This window comes from Protomyctophum bolini, assembly GCF_963924005.1.
Source record: "Protomyctophum bolini genome assembly, chromosome: 10".
In the NCBI taxonomy this organism is placed as follows: domain Eukaryota; kingdom Metazoa; phylum Chordata; class Actinopteri; order Myctophiformes; family Myctophidae; genus Protomyctophum; species Protomyctophum bolini.
Window position 1 is genome coordinate 8,131,822 of NC_137871.1, and position 14,619 is coordinate 8,146,440.

A 14,619-nucleotide genomic window follows, 5' to 3' on the forward strand; every position below is an offset into this window, starting at 1 on the left:
GTTGATGTCCAGGTCAGTGTGTTGATGTCCAGGTCAATGTGTTGATGTCCAGGTCAGTGTGCTGATGTCCAGGTCAGTGTGTTGATGTCCAGGTCAGTGTGTTGATGTCCAGGTCAGTGTGTTGATGTCCAGGTCAGTGTGTTGATGTCCAGGTCAATGTGTTGATGTCCAGGTCAGTGTGTTGATGTCCAGGTCAATGTGTTGATGTCCAGGTCAATGTCCAGGTCAATGTGTTGATGTCCAGGTCAATGTCCAGGTCAATGTGTTGATGTCCAGGTCAGTGTGTTGATGTCCAGGTCAATGTGTTGATGTCCAGGTCAATGTCCAGGTCAATGTGTTGATGTCCAGGTCAATGTCCAGGTCAATGTGTTGATGTCCAGGTCAATGTCCAGGTCAGTGTGTTGATGTCCAGGTCAGTGTGTTGATGTCCAGGTCAATGTCCAGGTCAATGTGTTGATGTCCAGGTCAGTGTGTTGATGTCCAGGTCAATGTGTTGATGTCCAGGTCAGTGTGTTGATGTCCAGGTCAGTGTGTTGATGTCCAGGTCAATGTCCAGGTCAGTGTGTTGATGTCCAGGTCAATGTGTTGATGTCCAGGTCAGTGTGTTGATGTCCAGGTCAATGTGTTGATGTCCAGGTCAGTGTGTTGATGTCCAGGTCAATGTGTTGATGTCCAGGTCAATGTGTTGATGTCCAGGTCAGTGTGTTGATGTCCAGGTCAGTGTGTTGATGTCCAGGTCAATGTGTTGATGTCCAGGTCAGTGTGTTGATGTCCAGGTCAGTGTGTTGATGTCCAGGTCAATGTGTTGATGTCCAGGTCAGTGTGTTGATGTCCAGGTCAGTGTGTTGATGTCCAGGTCAATGTGTTGATGTCCAGGTCAGTGTGTTGATGTCCAGGTCAATGTGTTGATGTCCAGGTCAATGTGTTGATGTCCAGGTCAGTGTGTTGATGTCCAGGTCAGTGTGTTGATGTCCAGGTCAATGTGTTGATGTCCAGGTCAGTGTGTTGATGTCCAGGTCAATGTGTTGATGTCCAGGTCAATGTGTTGATGTCCAGGTCAATGTGTTGATGTCCAGGTCAGTGTGTTGATGTCCAGGTCAATGTGTTGATGTCCAGGTCAATGTGTTGATGTCCAGGTCAATGTGTTGATGTCCAGGTCAGTGTGTTGATGTCCAGGTCAGTGTGTTGATGTCCAGGTCAGTGTGTTGATGTCCAGGTCAGTGTGTTGATGTCCAGGTCAATGTGTTGATGTCCAGGTCAGTGTGTTGATGTCCAGGTCAATGTGTTGATGTCCAGGTCAGTGTGTTGATGTCCAGGTCAATGTGTTGATGTCCAGGTCAGTGTGTTGATGTCCAGGTCAGTGTGTTGATGTCCAGGTCAGTGTGTTGATGTCCAGGTCAGTGTGTTGATGTCCAGGTCAATGTGTTGATGTCCAGGTCAGTGTGTTGATGTCCAGGTCAATGTGTTGATGTCCAGGTCAGTGTGTTGATGTCCAGGTCAATGTGTTGATGTCCAGGTCAGTGTGTTGATGTCCAGGTCAGTGTGTTGATGTCCAGGTCAGTGTGTTGATGTCCAGGTCAGTGTGTTGATGTCCAGGTCAGTGTGTTGATGTCCAGGTCAGTGTGATGATGTCCAGGTCAGTGTGTTGATGTCCAGGTCAGTGTGTTGATGTCCAGGTCAATGTGTTGATGTCCAGGTCAATGTGTTGATGTCCAGGTCAATGTGTTGATGTCCAGGTCAATGTGTGCACCATTGATGGCGTCACGCCGCTGTTTAATGCCTGTTCAGTGGGCAGCGTGTCCTGCACTGAACTCCTCCTGGCGAACGGAGCCAAACCTCAGGCCATTGTCTACCGCCCATCGGCCATCCATGAAGCCACCAGCAAAGGTATGTTATCTAACTGCTCTGGTTCTTTAAACAGGGGGTCCAGGGACCATCAAGGGTCCTTGGGAAGGTGCCAGGGGGTCCCCAGCTAAACGATTTTTATTTGGGACCCAAGTGAGAGTATGTGTTATCACTGAGGATTTTACAATGTGCTTTGGGGTCCGAGAGATAAACATTGGACACTTGATCCTATATTTAGTTTGCGACTTATTTTGATTTTTATTATTATTTAATTCTCTTTTTTTCCCCTTTTCTTGTTTCATCAAACAAATAAACTTAAAGGGAAACTTTGCTGATTTTGGACAAACATCTGAACCCATATCATAACCCATTTCATATAAATTATATTTGTGTAGGGGGAATAAAACTACTTGTGCATTTCTCCCACAAAATACGGAAGTGTACAGCCATGTTAAACACCTGATAATGTAAAACAACACACGCATCTCCTCAAATCAGAAGAATGGTATTTTGCTTTTGCTCAAAACCGGTGCAGGTGTGTCTTTACACTAGGAATGCACCTTCATCCAGAGGGCGGGGGGTGTGTGTGTGGTTCATCCTTCTCTCCTCAGGCCACAGTGGCTGCGTGGAGGCTCTGGTGGCGTGGGGAGCAGACGTGGACATGGACATCCCTCACCTGGGGACGGCGCTCTACACAGCCTGCGTCTACCAGGAGCTGGAGTGTGCCAGGAAGCTCCTGAGAGAAGGTTCAATTATTTTAATTATTATTGCTGCCGTAACTCATTGCAACATACAGTACATTACTTAATATTATATGACCCCAGATTCCTCTTGATGATCCCCTTTATTAATTGTGTAGTTTTTAGTTATTCATTTCAATATAATTTATTGTGCTATAAATCTGTTTTCAAAATATTATTACCACTCCCATGTTATTGTATGGAAATGCTATTGAAGCGTGCTTGCAAATAAGATGCATATAAAACAAAAACCAATAGGATAGAAAAAATTATGTGTACTTTCACAACACCATGTACTCCCACACCAAAACCAATACGCATGCTTTGCACAATTACACATACAGTACAGCACATGCGTATAGCACACAGGCATGCACCCTAGTCCCACAGGGATACAACATGGAGATGATGTTTCCATAAGCAGGCACACTAAACTGTTCTCCATACAGGGGCCAATGTCCAGAAAGGTAAGTTTCTGGACTCTCCTCTCCACGCGGCAGCAGAGCAGAACTGCACCGCCGTAGTCAAACTCCTGCTGGACTTTGGGGCTGACATTAACGCCAGGAACCTGGACTGTCAGAGACCTGTGGAGGTGGCTCCCCCTAGCAGTCTCACAGAGGGCTTACTACTCCTGTATGAAGGTACGGTACATACTCCTGTAATGTGTGTGTGTGTGTGTGTGTGTGTGTGTGTGTGTGTGTGTGTGTGTGTGTGTGTGTGTGTGTATACTTTCACTTGATTTTGGTAATTTGTTTGGTGTTTTACTGGTCAGAGACCCTGAGCTCTCCGATGGTTGTCAATTATACTAATCAAACGCATGGTTCTCTGTCTCTACAGCGACCCCTCGCCTACTGAGTCAGTTGTGTCGTCATTGTGTCAGAAGCTGCGTTGGCAGAGACAGACTCCACCTTCTCGTACACCTTCCCCTGCCGAACGCACTCCAAAACTACCTCCGCTACAGATGACTGCCTGCCTACGTGGCCACAACAACTATTTATGGCACAAACATCACACGGCACCACAGAATGCAGAAATAAAAAGTGACGATTCCAGGACCATGGACAGTTCCTCAGCACTCAGCCACATTACTTTTTTTTCCCTTTCTTTCTTTCTTTCTTTCTTTTCTTCTTCGCATTTTAAGTGTTAAATAGCTCTATATATTCTGATAATTATTCAACCCTGCCCCCATCGACATTGTGATTGGCTGACACACGCACAGCTCTCCACTCAATGGTCTGTCGCACCTCTCTATCTTGTTTCACCAATACGGAAGTCATGATACTCATGAAAAGCATGTGCTCGTGAAAAACAGTTACAGCTTGCCTTTGTGCCAACTTTCTTACAGCTCTCATATAATCTTGCAGCCCCCTTGCCCCGCTCAGTGGGCACTGGGTGCATTTGCCAGTGCCACATATCCTGCTTGTGATATTCACGGACAAGATCTCGAGGCACTATATCGTGGAGGAAAAGGTCTACACAGCTTGGTGAGCTGAGGATTGCATCACTGCTTTTTTTCAGATGATGTGTGGTCCTATTCCTAATGGCATCATCAGTCCTAAAGACCTCCAGCTGGGATCGATAAAATGGCTGGGATAACGATCAGCATGTCTTAGTCTGAGGCCTTGATTCTAAGCACGAAGCCAATGGATTGCCCAGTCTGGGTAGGGAATGAGAACTTACCCTTAAGAAGTGAAGCAGTTCAAGGATCTCAGAGTCTTGTGCTGGAGATCACCTGGAGAATTGGAGCAGCAGGAGCACTGTGGTGATGAAAAGAGGTGATGAGCAAGCAGACAAAGTTCTGGAAATACCGGTCAATCTTCGCTCCCACTTTCACCCTGCATGGTCATACATGATCCGACACATATAAACTCATTGTAACTTCAAATTTAATTTGAACCGTGGTTCTGGTGACTTCATATAATTTATTTAACTTTACTTCTAATGCGTGAAGGCCGTGGTTTTTCAATTCCATTTTATTTTTAATGAAAAATAAATAAAATACAAATTTCAATTTTCTAATTTCCAAAGGAAAAAAAAAGAAATTGAACAAAAACACACCCCCCCCACACCCCTGTGCCTAACGCATTAGAAGGAAAAGAATAGTCACCAGAAACCGAGTTTGAAGATACAATGGCTTTAACTGTATAATGTGTAATGAATGAATATCAAATATCTAAACTTGAAAACTGCCTGAGGTGCACACAAAAGCCAGAGTAGATGTTACAATGAGCACAGAAGTGTTTTAAAGTGAAATACCCATTCAATTATTTTGAGCATGAACATAATGGGCTTCTGTGTCACACCCAGCATACATAGTTTTGTGTTTTTTACAGGGCTGTCCGAGTTAACTAACTTAATCACGATTGACTCACCATTATGTTAATCGTGATTAATTATTTTAATCGCAATTAATCGCATATTTTATTTTAGCCAAATTATTTTGGGAGGTCCCCAGATGATTATTTTACATAGTTTTCAACAGTAAACAAACCAACATACATTATACAGCGTATCTGCACATTTATAAAGCAGCCATGCAGTACCATTATGGTTTCTTTGGGGTTTTTAATTGATTTCCGATAAGAAATGAACATACTTTTGCATAAAGCCATCATATGTTTCCACTCCCATGTTAATAGGGGTATAAACAACTTGAGAAATATCCATCTAAGGGGAACATTGTGAACAGATTAAAACAAAACTGATGACCTATTTGCGATTAATCGTGCAATTAACTACATAAATCATGCAATTAATCACGATTAAAATATTTAATCGTTGGACAGCACTATTTTTTTATGTTCAAATGATAAATAAAGTCTGAATTTTTTTGCAGTTATTTATTTTTTCCTTCGGCCGTTTATTGATAAGATCTTAAAAAATACATCAGCTTTTCTTTCACAGCTGTTGTTTTGATGCTCATACTAACCTTAGGAAGTAAGACCTTCAGCAAAAACAGCTGATCTACAAGTTACACAATGAGCCACATGTGTTGTGAGTAGAGTTCTCAAACTCTGCCCGAACCTGCAGACCCGACGTTTTAGGGCCGGACCTATGCTAATCATTTATTATTATAAATTTGTTTATAATAATAAAAAAATAATAGTTCTGTTCTGTCTGTTTGTTTGTGTATTTATGAAGATGGTGCTGACTGGCGTTTCACGTTTACTCTGTGTAGAGTTCTCAAATTCTGCCGGGTTGGACCTAAAAATCTATGCTAATTAGTCGGGATGGGCCGGGCCTCGGGCCTGATCAGATATGGCCCAGTTAGGGCCTTAATTTTCGGGCCCGATGAGAACTCTAGTTGTGAGCTTGTAGATCTGCGATTTATGAAATGGGACATATAGTTAAAGTGGGTTGGACGTTGGATTATTAGTTGGGGAAACACCCAGGTTTAGCCACATATGGAAACATTGCAATCTATAATTCTAATCTATACCATGACATTTTTAGGCTGCTGGATATTTATGAATTCTAAACCATAAATGAAATACAGAAATTGTGAGATAACAGGCTGGAGAAAGCTGCCTTCTTCTCAATTCAACTATACTACTACTACTACAATAATGTCGTTGTTTTTGTGTGTGTGTGTGTGTGTGTGTGTGTGTGTGTGTGTGTGTGTGTGTGTGTGTGTGTGTGTGTGTGTGACTCTCTCTCTCTCTCTCTGTCATGTCATTTTCTTTAATTAATTAACCTGATTCATTATTTAATTTTTGTTTTGTTCTGTTTACATTAGTTAGATTTAATTAGAACACTATACCCTGGCCTGTTCCCTGGCTATAGCAACGCAATTCGACTGACATGAATGTTAAGCTATTCCCTCACACACACACACACACACACACACACACACACACACACACACACACACACACACATGCCTTCACCACCACATTAAAAAAACAATAGGCCCTACAGTATGTTGCCATGGAAAGGTAAACAAGTCAGAATGTTGTTAGCATTAGCTAACATAGAGTACAAGCTTGGAGAAGCTTTACTTACTAAGGCAAGACAGGCGAACTCCTCTGGGAAACGGCAGAAAAAGAAACAAAGCTACCAATCAACACGGTACACAACATGGATTATCCACATCCTCCCAGAAAGTCAGGGCTCCCAAGAGAGGTCCTGAAGTGGCTTCAAGGCCTCGATTTGTCCATTTCTCCATGGAATGTGCGCAGGTGGGTTCACAGCAGGCACGCACACCTCTTGATTAACTAACTAATAACCAAGGACCTTTTTTTGGCAGTCCGTCTTTTCTAGGCCACCTGGTGGCAGTTTAACAAATGATGGTAAAATCATTCACAAGAATACATTTTGACTGCTTTATTGTTCTGAATCTGATCATGTGTCCATTATAGCCTATAGCTTTAATTCTGCTAGTGTTTTACTTTTTTTTTTTTAGAAAAGCCTATAGCTCTTGTATACAGTAGCCTATGTAGGTGTTGAAAATCAGCATGTCACATGTGTTAGAACACTTAAGCAATTTATCTGGTGTGTCCAATATGAGTGTCATGCCCATGTCAAATAAACAAATCCAAAAGTATACCACTTTCAACCTGACTTCCCGATTTTAGGCACATCATTATTAGTGAAAATGTTCTCTCCTGTTTTCCTCGAAATCTACAAGCAACGTGACGCAGCGCATTCATGTTTTTTGTTAGCTTTTTTCACTGAGCTATTTTTTCCACAGGACACATAACATAATTCCAAGCTATCTCAACAAACTAACCGTTAGGCCGTATCATTTCCATCGCCTAATACATGTACATTGTAACATTCTGACCACTACCATCATGCTAGTTTTCATTGTTGTCAGCAGCTTTAGAGGTTTGTTTGTCATGTTTATTTCGAATATGCCAATATACAGCAACAATTCCTTGCATTTTACCAGGAAAACTAGAAAAACATTTTTTTAACAAAAAACAAAAAATAGCAAGAAAAAATAATTAAAGGAAAATAAATAATAAATAAATAAATCTAAGCATATCCGAAAAGGAGTGAGAAGAAGTAAAAACTTATAAACTCCCACCCCTCTATACTGAAATTACTCGCTGGATTCTGTGCCAGTTAAGCTGCTCTTCAAGAGCAATACTAGTATACATATATACATATAAACACCCATATATATACCTATATACATACATCCATAATATACATATCCGAAGATTGTCTATTTTAATATATAGACAATTAAAGACCAATATAACATAACATTGTTTATATATAATAATAATATAATAATAATAATAATAATATTATATATAAAAATAATATAATATATAATATCCATAAATATAATATATTTTGAGTACCCGTTAAATCAAATTTCTTCCTCCCTGTATCTTGAAAATATCATGTTTTTGTACCTTGCTTTAAATTGTTTGATGCTTTGACATTGCTTTTGTTCCTTGTTCAGGCTGTTCCAAAGTGTTACACCAGAAATGGAAATGCAGAAACTTTTCAATGTGGTATTTCGATTTAAAGTTTTAAAGTTGAGTTCACCCCTCAGATTATATCCCCCCTCCCGCTCATGAAACAGATTTTGAATATTTGCTGGTAATTTGTGGTTCTTGGCTTTGTACATTGTTATTGCTGTCTGGTACGCTACAATGTCTGTGAATTTGAGCAATTTTGACTGTAAAAAAAGTGGATTTGTGTGTTCCAGATAACCAACCTTGTGAATAGTCCTTATTGCTCTCTTTTGCAAAATGACAAGTGAATGGATTGATGTTTTATAGTTGTTACCCCAAACCTCAGCACAGTAATGTAAATATGGCAAGACTAATGAACAGTAGAGGGTGTGAAGTGACTTAAGATTTAGAACCTGTTTTGCTTTATTTATGACTGCTATGCTTCTGGCTACTTTATATTTTACATTTGTGATGTGTGTTTTCCAGCTAAGCCCATCGTCAATTGTCACACCTAGAAATTTGTTTTCGTGCACCCGTTCAATAGCAACCCCATCTATTTGTATATGTACCTGAGTGTTAGTCCTGCATTTACCAAATAGCATGAACTTAGTCTTGCTCACATTTAAAGATAATTTATTCTGATCAAACCATAATTTTAATTTCCGTAATTCATCATTGATGTCACCCTGTAATTTGGCCAAATTATCCCCAGAGCAGAAAACATTTGTGTCGTCTGCAAAAAGTACCAATGATAGCAACTGTGATACTTTGCAAATATCATTGATATATAAAATAAAGAGTTTGGGCCCCAATACTGACCCCTGGGGGACGCCACAAGTAATGTCCAAGCAATTTGAACTGTGCAAACCCAACTTCACAAACTGTTGCCTTCTGTCCAAGTAGCTTTTAATCCAGTCTATTGCCCGTCCTCTAATACCAATTTTCTCTAATTTGTTTAATAATATAGTGTGATGGATAGTGTCAAAAGCCTTCTTAAGGTCAATGAATATTCCGACTGCATATTGATGATTGTCAATTGCGTCTGTTATTCTTTCTATGGATTCTGTTAAAGCCTGCGATGTTGATCTGTTTGTTCTAAAACCGTATTGACTCTCTGAGAGTACATTGAATTTTTCTAAGAATGAATCTAATCTGCTATTAAAAAGTTTCTCCAGTATCTTGGAAAATTGAGGCAACAATGAGACAGGTCTGTAGTTTGTGAAGTGGTGTTTGCTTCCATTTTTGTACAGTGGAATGACTTTTGCTATTTTCATTTGGTTTGGGAATGAACCGGTTTGGAATGATAAATTGCATATGTGTGTAAATGGTTTGGAAATCCCCATGATGATCTGTTTGACCAATGTCATGTCAATATCATTAAAATCTGTGGATGTTTTGTTTTTACAATTTGCAACTAAATCAAAAATTTCATTTTCATCCACTTCAGTCAGGAACATTGAGTAGGGATTTCTGTCAACCAATTCCTCCATATGCTTTCCATCTGATCCTCGATTGGGAATTTTGCTACCTAGATCAGGACCCACGTTGACAAAAAACTTATTGAAGCGATCTGCTACCTCCTCCAAATTGTAGTTTTCAGTATCATTTTCAATGAAATATTTAGGTAAACTGTTTTGTTTGGCACCTTCTCTTATAATACTGTTTAATATGTTCCATATCCCTTTAATATTGTTTTTATTCTTATCTAATTTGTTCGTATAATATTCTTTCTTACTTACCCTTATTATGCTAACTAGCTTATTTTTATATTTTTTGTATTTATCTTCTGCCTTTTTAGTTCTCTGTCTAATAAAATCCCTGTATAATGCATTCTTCTTTTTACATGCATTCTGCAGGCCTTTAGTTAACCATGGACACTTGTTGTATTTACATTTTTTGCTGAATTCCTTGATTGGACAATGCTTGTTGTATAATGACGTAAATATTGAAATGAATGTGTTGTAAGCACTGTCCACATCTGTTTCATTGTATATACTATCCCAGTTGTGTGTCATTAATTCATTTTTTAACTGTCTAATTGATTCATCATTCCTTACTCGTCTGTATAGTTTTTGTTTATCTATCTTGTTCTTATAATTGCAATCAAATACTGTAAATACAGGCAGGTGGTCTGTAATGTCGCTAATTATTAACCCACTTGTTTTATTGTCAATTACATTGGTAAATATATTGTCAATGAGAGTGGCACTTTGAGCTGTAATTCTAGTGGGTCTTGTGATTGAAGGAAGTAGACTCATGCTGTGGATTGCATTAATGAAATCCTCAGTACTTTTGTGGTTGTTATATTGTAATAGATTAATGTTGGTATCACCACAGATAAATATATTCCTATTTCCTATTCCTGAAAACATATCTTCCATCCACTCCCTAAAATTATCAATACTAGAGTCCGGCATTCTGTATACACAACTGATCAATATATTTCTCTTATTTTCCATGAAGATCTCAATTGTTATGCATTCCAGAAGGTTACTAACCACCTGCGACATAGCTTCTACGATCTTAAAATTTAAGTTTGAGTCCACATATATTGCCACCCCTCCTCCAATCTTACCCCGTCTATTAATATAATTAAGTTCATAGCCATCCATCTCAAAGTCTATTCCCCTTTCTTCATTGAACCAAGTTTCAGATACTGCTATGATATTGAAGGGTTGTGAGAATGATTGTAAAAAATCCTTAATGCATTTGAAGTTTGCATATAGGCTTCTACTGTTTATGTGAATAATTGATAGCTTTCCATCGGGTTTGATGCTGTGATTATATTGTTCCATAGTGTAATATTTGCACGTGTGATCAATGTTGTTAAAGAAGTTAATGTCCGGGTCAATATTTAGCTCCATGTCAATTATGCTGTGATCACTGTAATCCACTGCGTTAAGTTCAATGTGATCATAGTCCATAATCCTAGGTGACTGCTGTCACCTGCATGTCTATTGTTGTGTATCATGGAGTCTGTCATGAGTGAAAGTCCTATAAGTACTCCGAGTTAGATATTTAATAAGAGTTGATGCAGATTGAGGAGTAAAAAAATGTAGAAGGGAAAAAGATAAATCCTTCGACCAGCAGGGGGGGTTCTCAGTGTTGGTATGTACAAAAGAAAAATATGATGAGCAGAAAAAAATAGAAAAATAATGTTCCATAAAGTTTAGGGATTGTTTAACACCACAAGCAGGCCGATTGCCGTTCATTTGTAGGACTCGAGTTCGTTGATGTCTCTTACCGTGAGAACCTTGGCTGTTTCTGGTGAGTCCCCGTTTAGCTTTATCATCACTCTGCAGTTCCTGGTCCACGTTGTGTTGATTTTCTTTTCTTTCTTTAGCCAACGGGCAGCCCTGGCGATTTCAGCGTTCTTTTTGGTAAGGTGTTCATTCATGAAGACGTTGGTTTCTAGCAGTTTCTTCCACTGTTTCATTAGTTCCGTTTTCTTTTTCCGATTCCAAAATCGAATGATGATGTTGGGATCAGTGGGTTTCCCATCCCGATCCTTTCTCGGGAGAGTGTGGCAAGCCACAAGGTCACCCGGATCGATCATGATGTCGTGCGACTCGAAAAAGTGGATTACTTGTGTTTCAAGCGATTGGTCATTGTTCAAATTGAATTTCACAGGGATTACAGATTCAAGTTCACAGTGGCTATATCAGTTTTTCCTGTATGTTCACAGAGACTTCGCTAATGGTTGCATTGTGGCAGAGATCTTCTCTTTGCACTACCCTGAAGACTGTTCAATGCATTCATTTATCAACGGGACATCACTTACCACCAAGCTGGGGAACTGGAGCCAGTTAGAGCGGGTAAGCTGCAGGGCCAATTAGAGGAAATTGACTCCCAGCTGCCAGCCAGAACTTCATGGCTATGATCATCACTGTAGCATTGGTCTCTTCCAGCAGTCAGTGTCACAGATCACATCTACATCCATTTAGTCTATAGTGCTCCTCAAGGACCACTACTGTACGTACAACATCTAGGTGACATGGGGGAAAAAAACGATGTTTTGTTGTGTTTTGTTAAATATTTGTCATTCTTCAGTTTTTACAGAAGCAAAACCTCCAGCTGACGAAGGAGGCCGTTGAAGGAACCATCCACTGCAAACCTGGAGCCGCAGAGGTGCTGGTGCAGGACGTCTATGGCCTACTAACCAACCACAGGTCACACACACACACACACACACACCAAGTCAGCAAGAAAAATATGACACAGGCTTCAAAATATACAAAAAAGTTCAAAACAAACATATTAAACAGATTTGACACATACTGTATATATCGTTTTTGTTGTTGTTATTTTGGATGGATGAGTAGATCACACAGGTCTGTCCTTTTTAGGATTAAAAGCCTGCAGGACACAGAGTTTGACTTCAGTGACCAGCGGTACCAGAAGCAGCTGCCCATGGTGGCTCGCTCCACTGCATCCACCGCCATCAAGAACAACCTGAGCCTCGGTGAGCTGGTGGCTGAACCCGACATCAGAACCAACCAAAGGAAGGTCTGGGACATCATACACAAACACCTGGAGCAGAGAGCCACAGACCGGCTGCACACCCCTGGTCTGTATCTGTGGAGAGATATAAATGTTAGTTTTATAACCGTATAGTATAGATTATGTTAATGTACTTAAAACGTGTATACCTCTGTAGTGGTTGGAGGTTGTCTCAGCAATATTTTTCAACCCTGACGTTGTGTAGATTCTGTAGAACACAGATTGTTGACAACTGTAAATACAGTAGGCTATTTAAAGCAGACTGGATTGGACAACATTAGATGTACCACCATTTTTACAAATTAATCTAGTTAGGATCATCACATCACCTCCCTCCATCGGGAAAGGGAGACAATGGACTTAACCCTTACGGATTGTAGATTTAAAGGGGCATGAAACCCTAATCAGATTTTGTAGTTTGTTTTCCGGTACATAGCCTCACCAATAATATATGTACTAATAATGAGTACATTTATTTCCAGCATTGGTACAGACAGTAGACGTACACTACACTCAGATGACTACACCGGGCGGGTATTGTCAATTTCAATTTTCAATAAAATGTTCAATTCAAAGGAGCTTTATCGGCATGAGAAAACATACGTTTACATTGCCAAAGCAAGTGTCACAATACAATAAAATCAGTTGAAAATGGGGAAAGTTTATACAGTTGGAGGGGGTACAGCATTTTTTTAGACAGAGCTATGTAACATTGCATACATGTTAAACAGGGTATAAAGCTTTTTTGAAACAAAGAGCATTTTTCTTTGCCGTCACTTTGGGACAAATAGCAGCATTTTCTTTCCTCAAGACTATTTAAATAGTATACAAAAATCAGATTTAAGATGCGTTTAAAGATCGCCGCTCTGTTTACATGTGCAGTATAGGTCTACTGGGTACAGATAGTATAGGGTTAGGGTGGTTGCATTTCATTAGCATTGTTGTATTTCTCCCAATAGGTATGGCATTTTGTCCTCGTTGGTCATAGTTTCAAACTCGCTTTGGGTGTGTGTAATCTATGGGAAGTATGTGTCTCTGTCTCTGATGTCTTGGTATAATGGGCACTGGGCAGGTGGTTAGGAAGTGTAGCTCTGTTTCCACCACATGTTGTGTGCAGTGAGTGCATAGTCTGTCTTCCCTTGGGAGCGGGGTCTGTCTGTGGCGGCCTTTCTCTATTGCAAGGCTGTGTTCACCGAGTCTGTATCTACTAGTCAATGCTTTCCTAAGTTTTGGGTCATTTAATGTGTTCAGGTATTCAGCCAATGTATATTCTCTTTTTAGTGATAGATAGCATTCCATTTTGCTTTGGTTTTGGGTATAGTCTCTTTCCAGTATGTCAGGTAGCTTTCTTTTTGTTTTCTTATAATCTGGTTAAGTCCAATTGGTTTTATGTCTGGTGGTTGTGCTTGCGTTTGTGCATAATAGTCTCTGGACCAGCTGACTAAGAGGGCATATATGTTTTCGCTATGATTGAGGGCTGTTATGGAGCGTGTCTGGGTTGCTTTCTTTCAAATTACAATCACGTTCCTCTGAACGTTAAGAACATGCTTAACACAATCAGTGATTTGTTTTATTTGGTCTCAGATCGTTTCAGAGTGAGGTCGATTCCAAGAAGGCAGACTAGCCAAAATGTCGACCTTTCCACCAGTAACACGTCAAGTAAGTCCTGTCAACAGAAATAAACTTTGAATGTTAATAATATATAACATTATCTGATGGTATGCATTTCTGTCGCATCTTTATGTTGCTGTTGCCTTTGAAGCTGTTTGGATAAATAACAGTTGCGAGCACAACAGTATAAACTGACACCGTAGGTTGCAAAGAGACGTCTTCAGAGGAGAAACCTCTAGCTTACTGAAGAAGAATGTTATGCAACACCTATTGAAGCTGTGTCTGTCTCAGAACCTAACTTTATGTTTTATGTCCCAATACATTTGATTTATAAATAGATTCTCTTTGAGGCTGTGGAGTATAGATCCTCAAAGTGACATTAAGGCGCTTTCCAGAATCTCCCCTACTCTTCTGTTATGCATGTTTGTGTGCGTACGTGCGTGCGGAGGGGTTCTACTATCTGACTACACTACAGTATTTCTACAACTAGTCAACTACTATTAATTGATTGT

General features: G+C 39.9%; 2 protein-coding genes across 3 annotated transcripts in view; both read left to right on the top strand.

Annotated features, from left to right (window-relative positions):
- The window catches only part of asb5a (ankyrin repeat and SOCS box containing 5a), a 12,372-nt gene extending 6,952 nt beyond the window's left edge, over positions 1–5,420 (top strand). For both annotated transcript variants that reach the window (XM_080773775.1, XM_080773776.1), the window contains exons 4-7: positions 1,737–1,887; positions 2,457–2,591; positions 3,035–3,226; positions 3,423–5,420. In XM_080773775.1, the coding sequence (XP_080629901.1) occupies positions 1,737–1,887; positions 2,457–2,591; positions 3,035–3,226; positions 3,423–3,550 (606 nt within the window). In that variant the 3' untranslated portion in view covers positions 3,551–5,420. The remainder of the gene's footprint in view (positions 1–1,736; positions 1,888–2,456; positions 2,592–3,034; positions 3,227–3,422) is intronic.
- Positions 5,421–6,662: 1,242 nt separating this feature from the next.
- Positions 6,663–13,941, top strand: spata4 (spermatogenesis associated 4; the record flags this gene model as incomplete). Its single annotated transcript, XM_080773330.1, has 5 exons — positions 6,663–6,763; positions 11,682–11,811; positions 12,047–12,165; positions 12,343–12,563; positions 13,922–13,941. 5 exons carry the CDS (start codon positions 6,663–6,665, stop codon positions 13,939–13,941), a joined length of 591 nt encoding a protein of 196 aa, XP_080629456.1.
- Between the last annotated feature and the right edge of the window lie 678 nt (positions 13,942–14,619).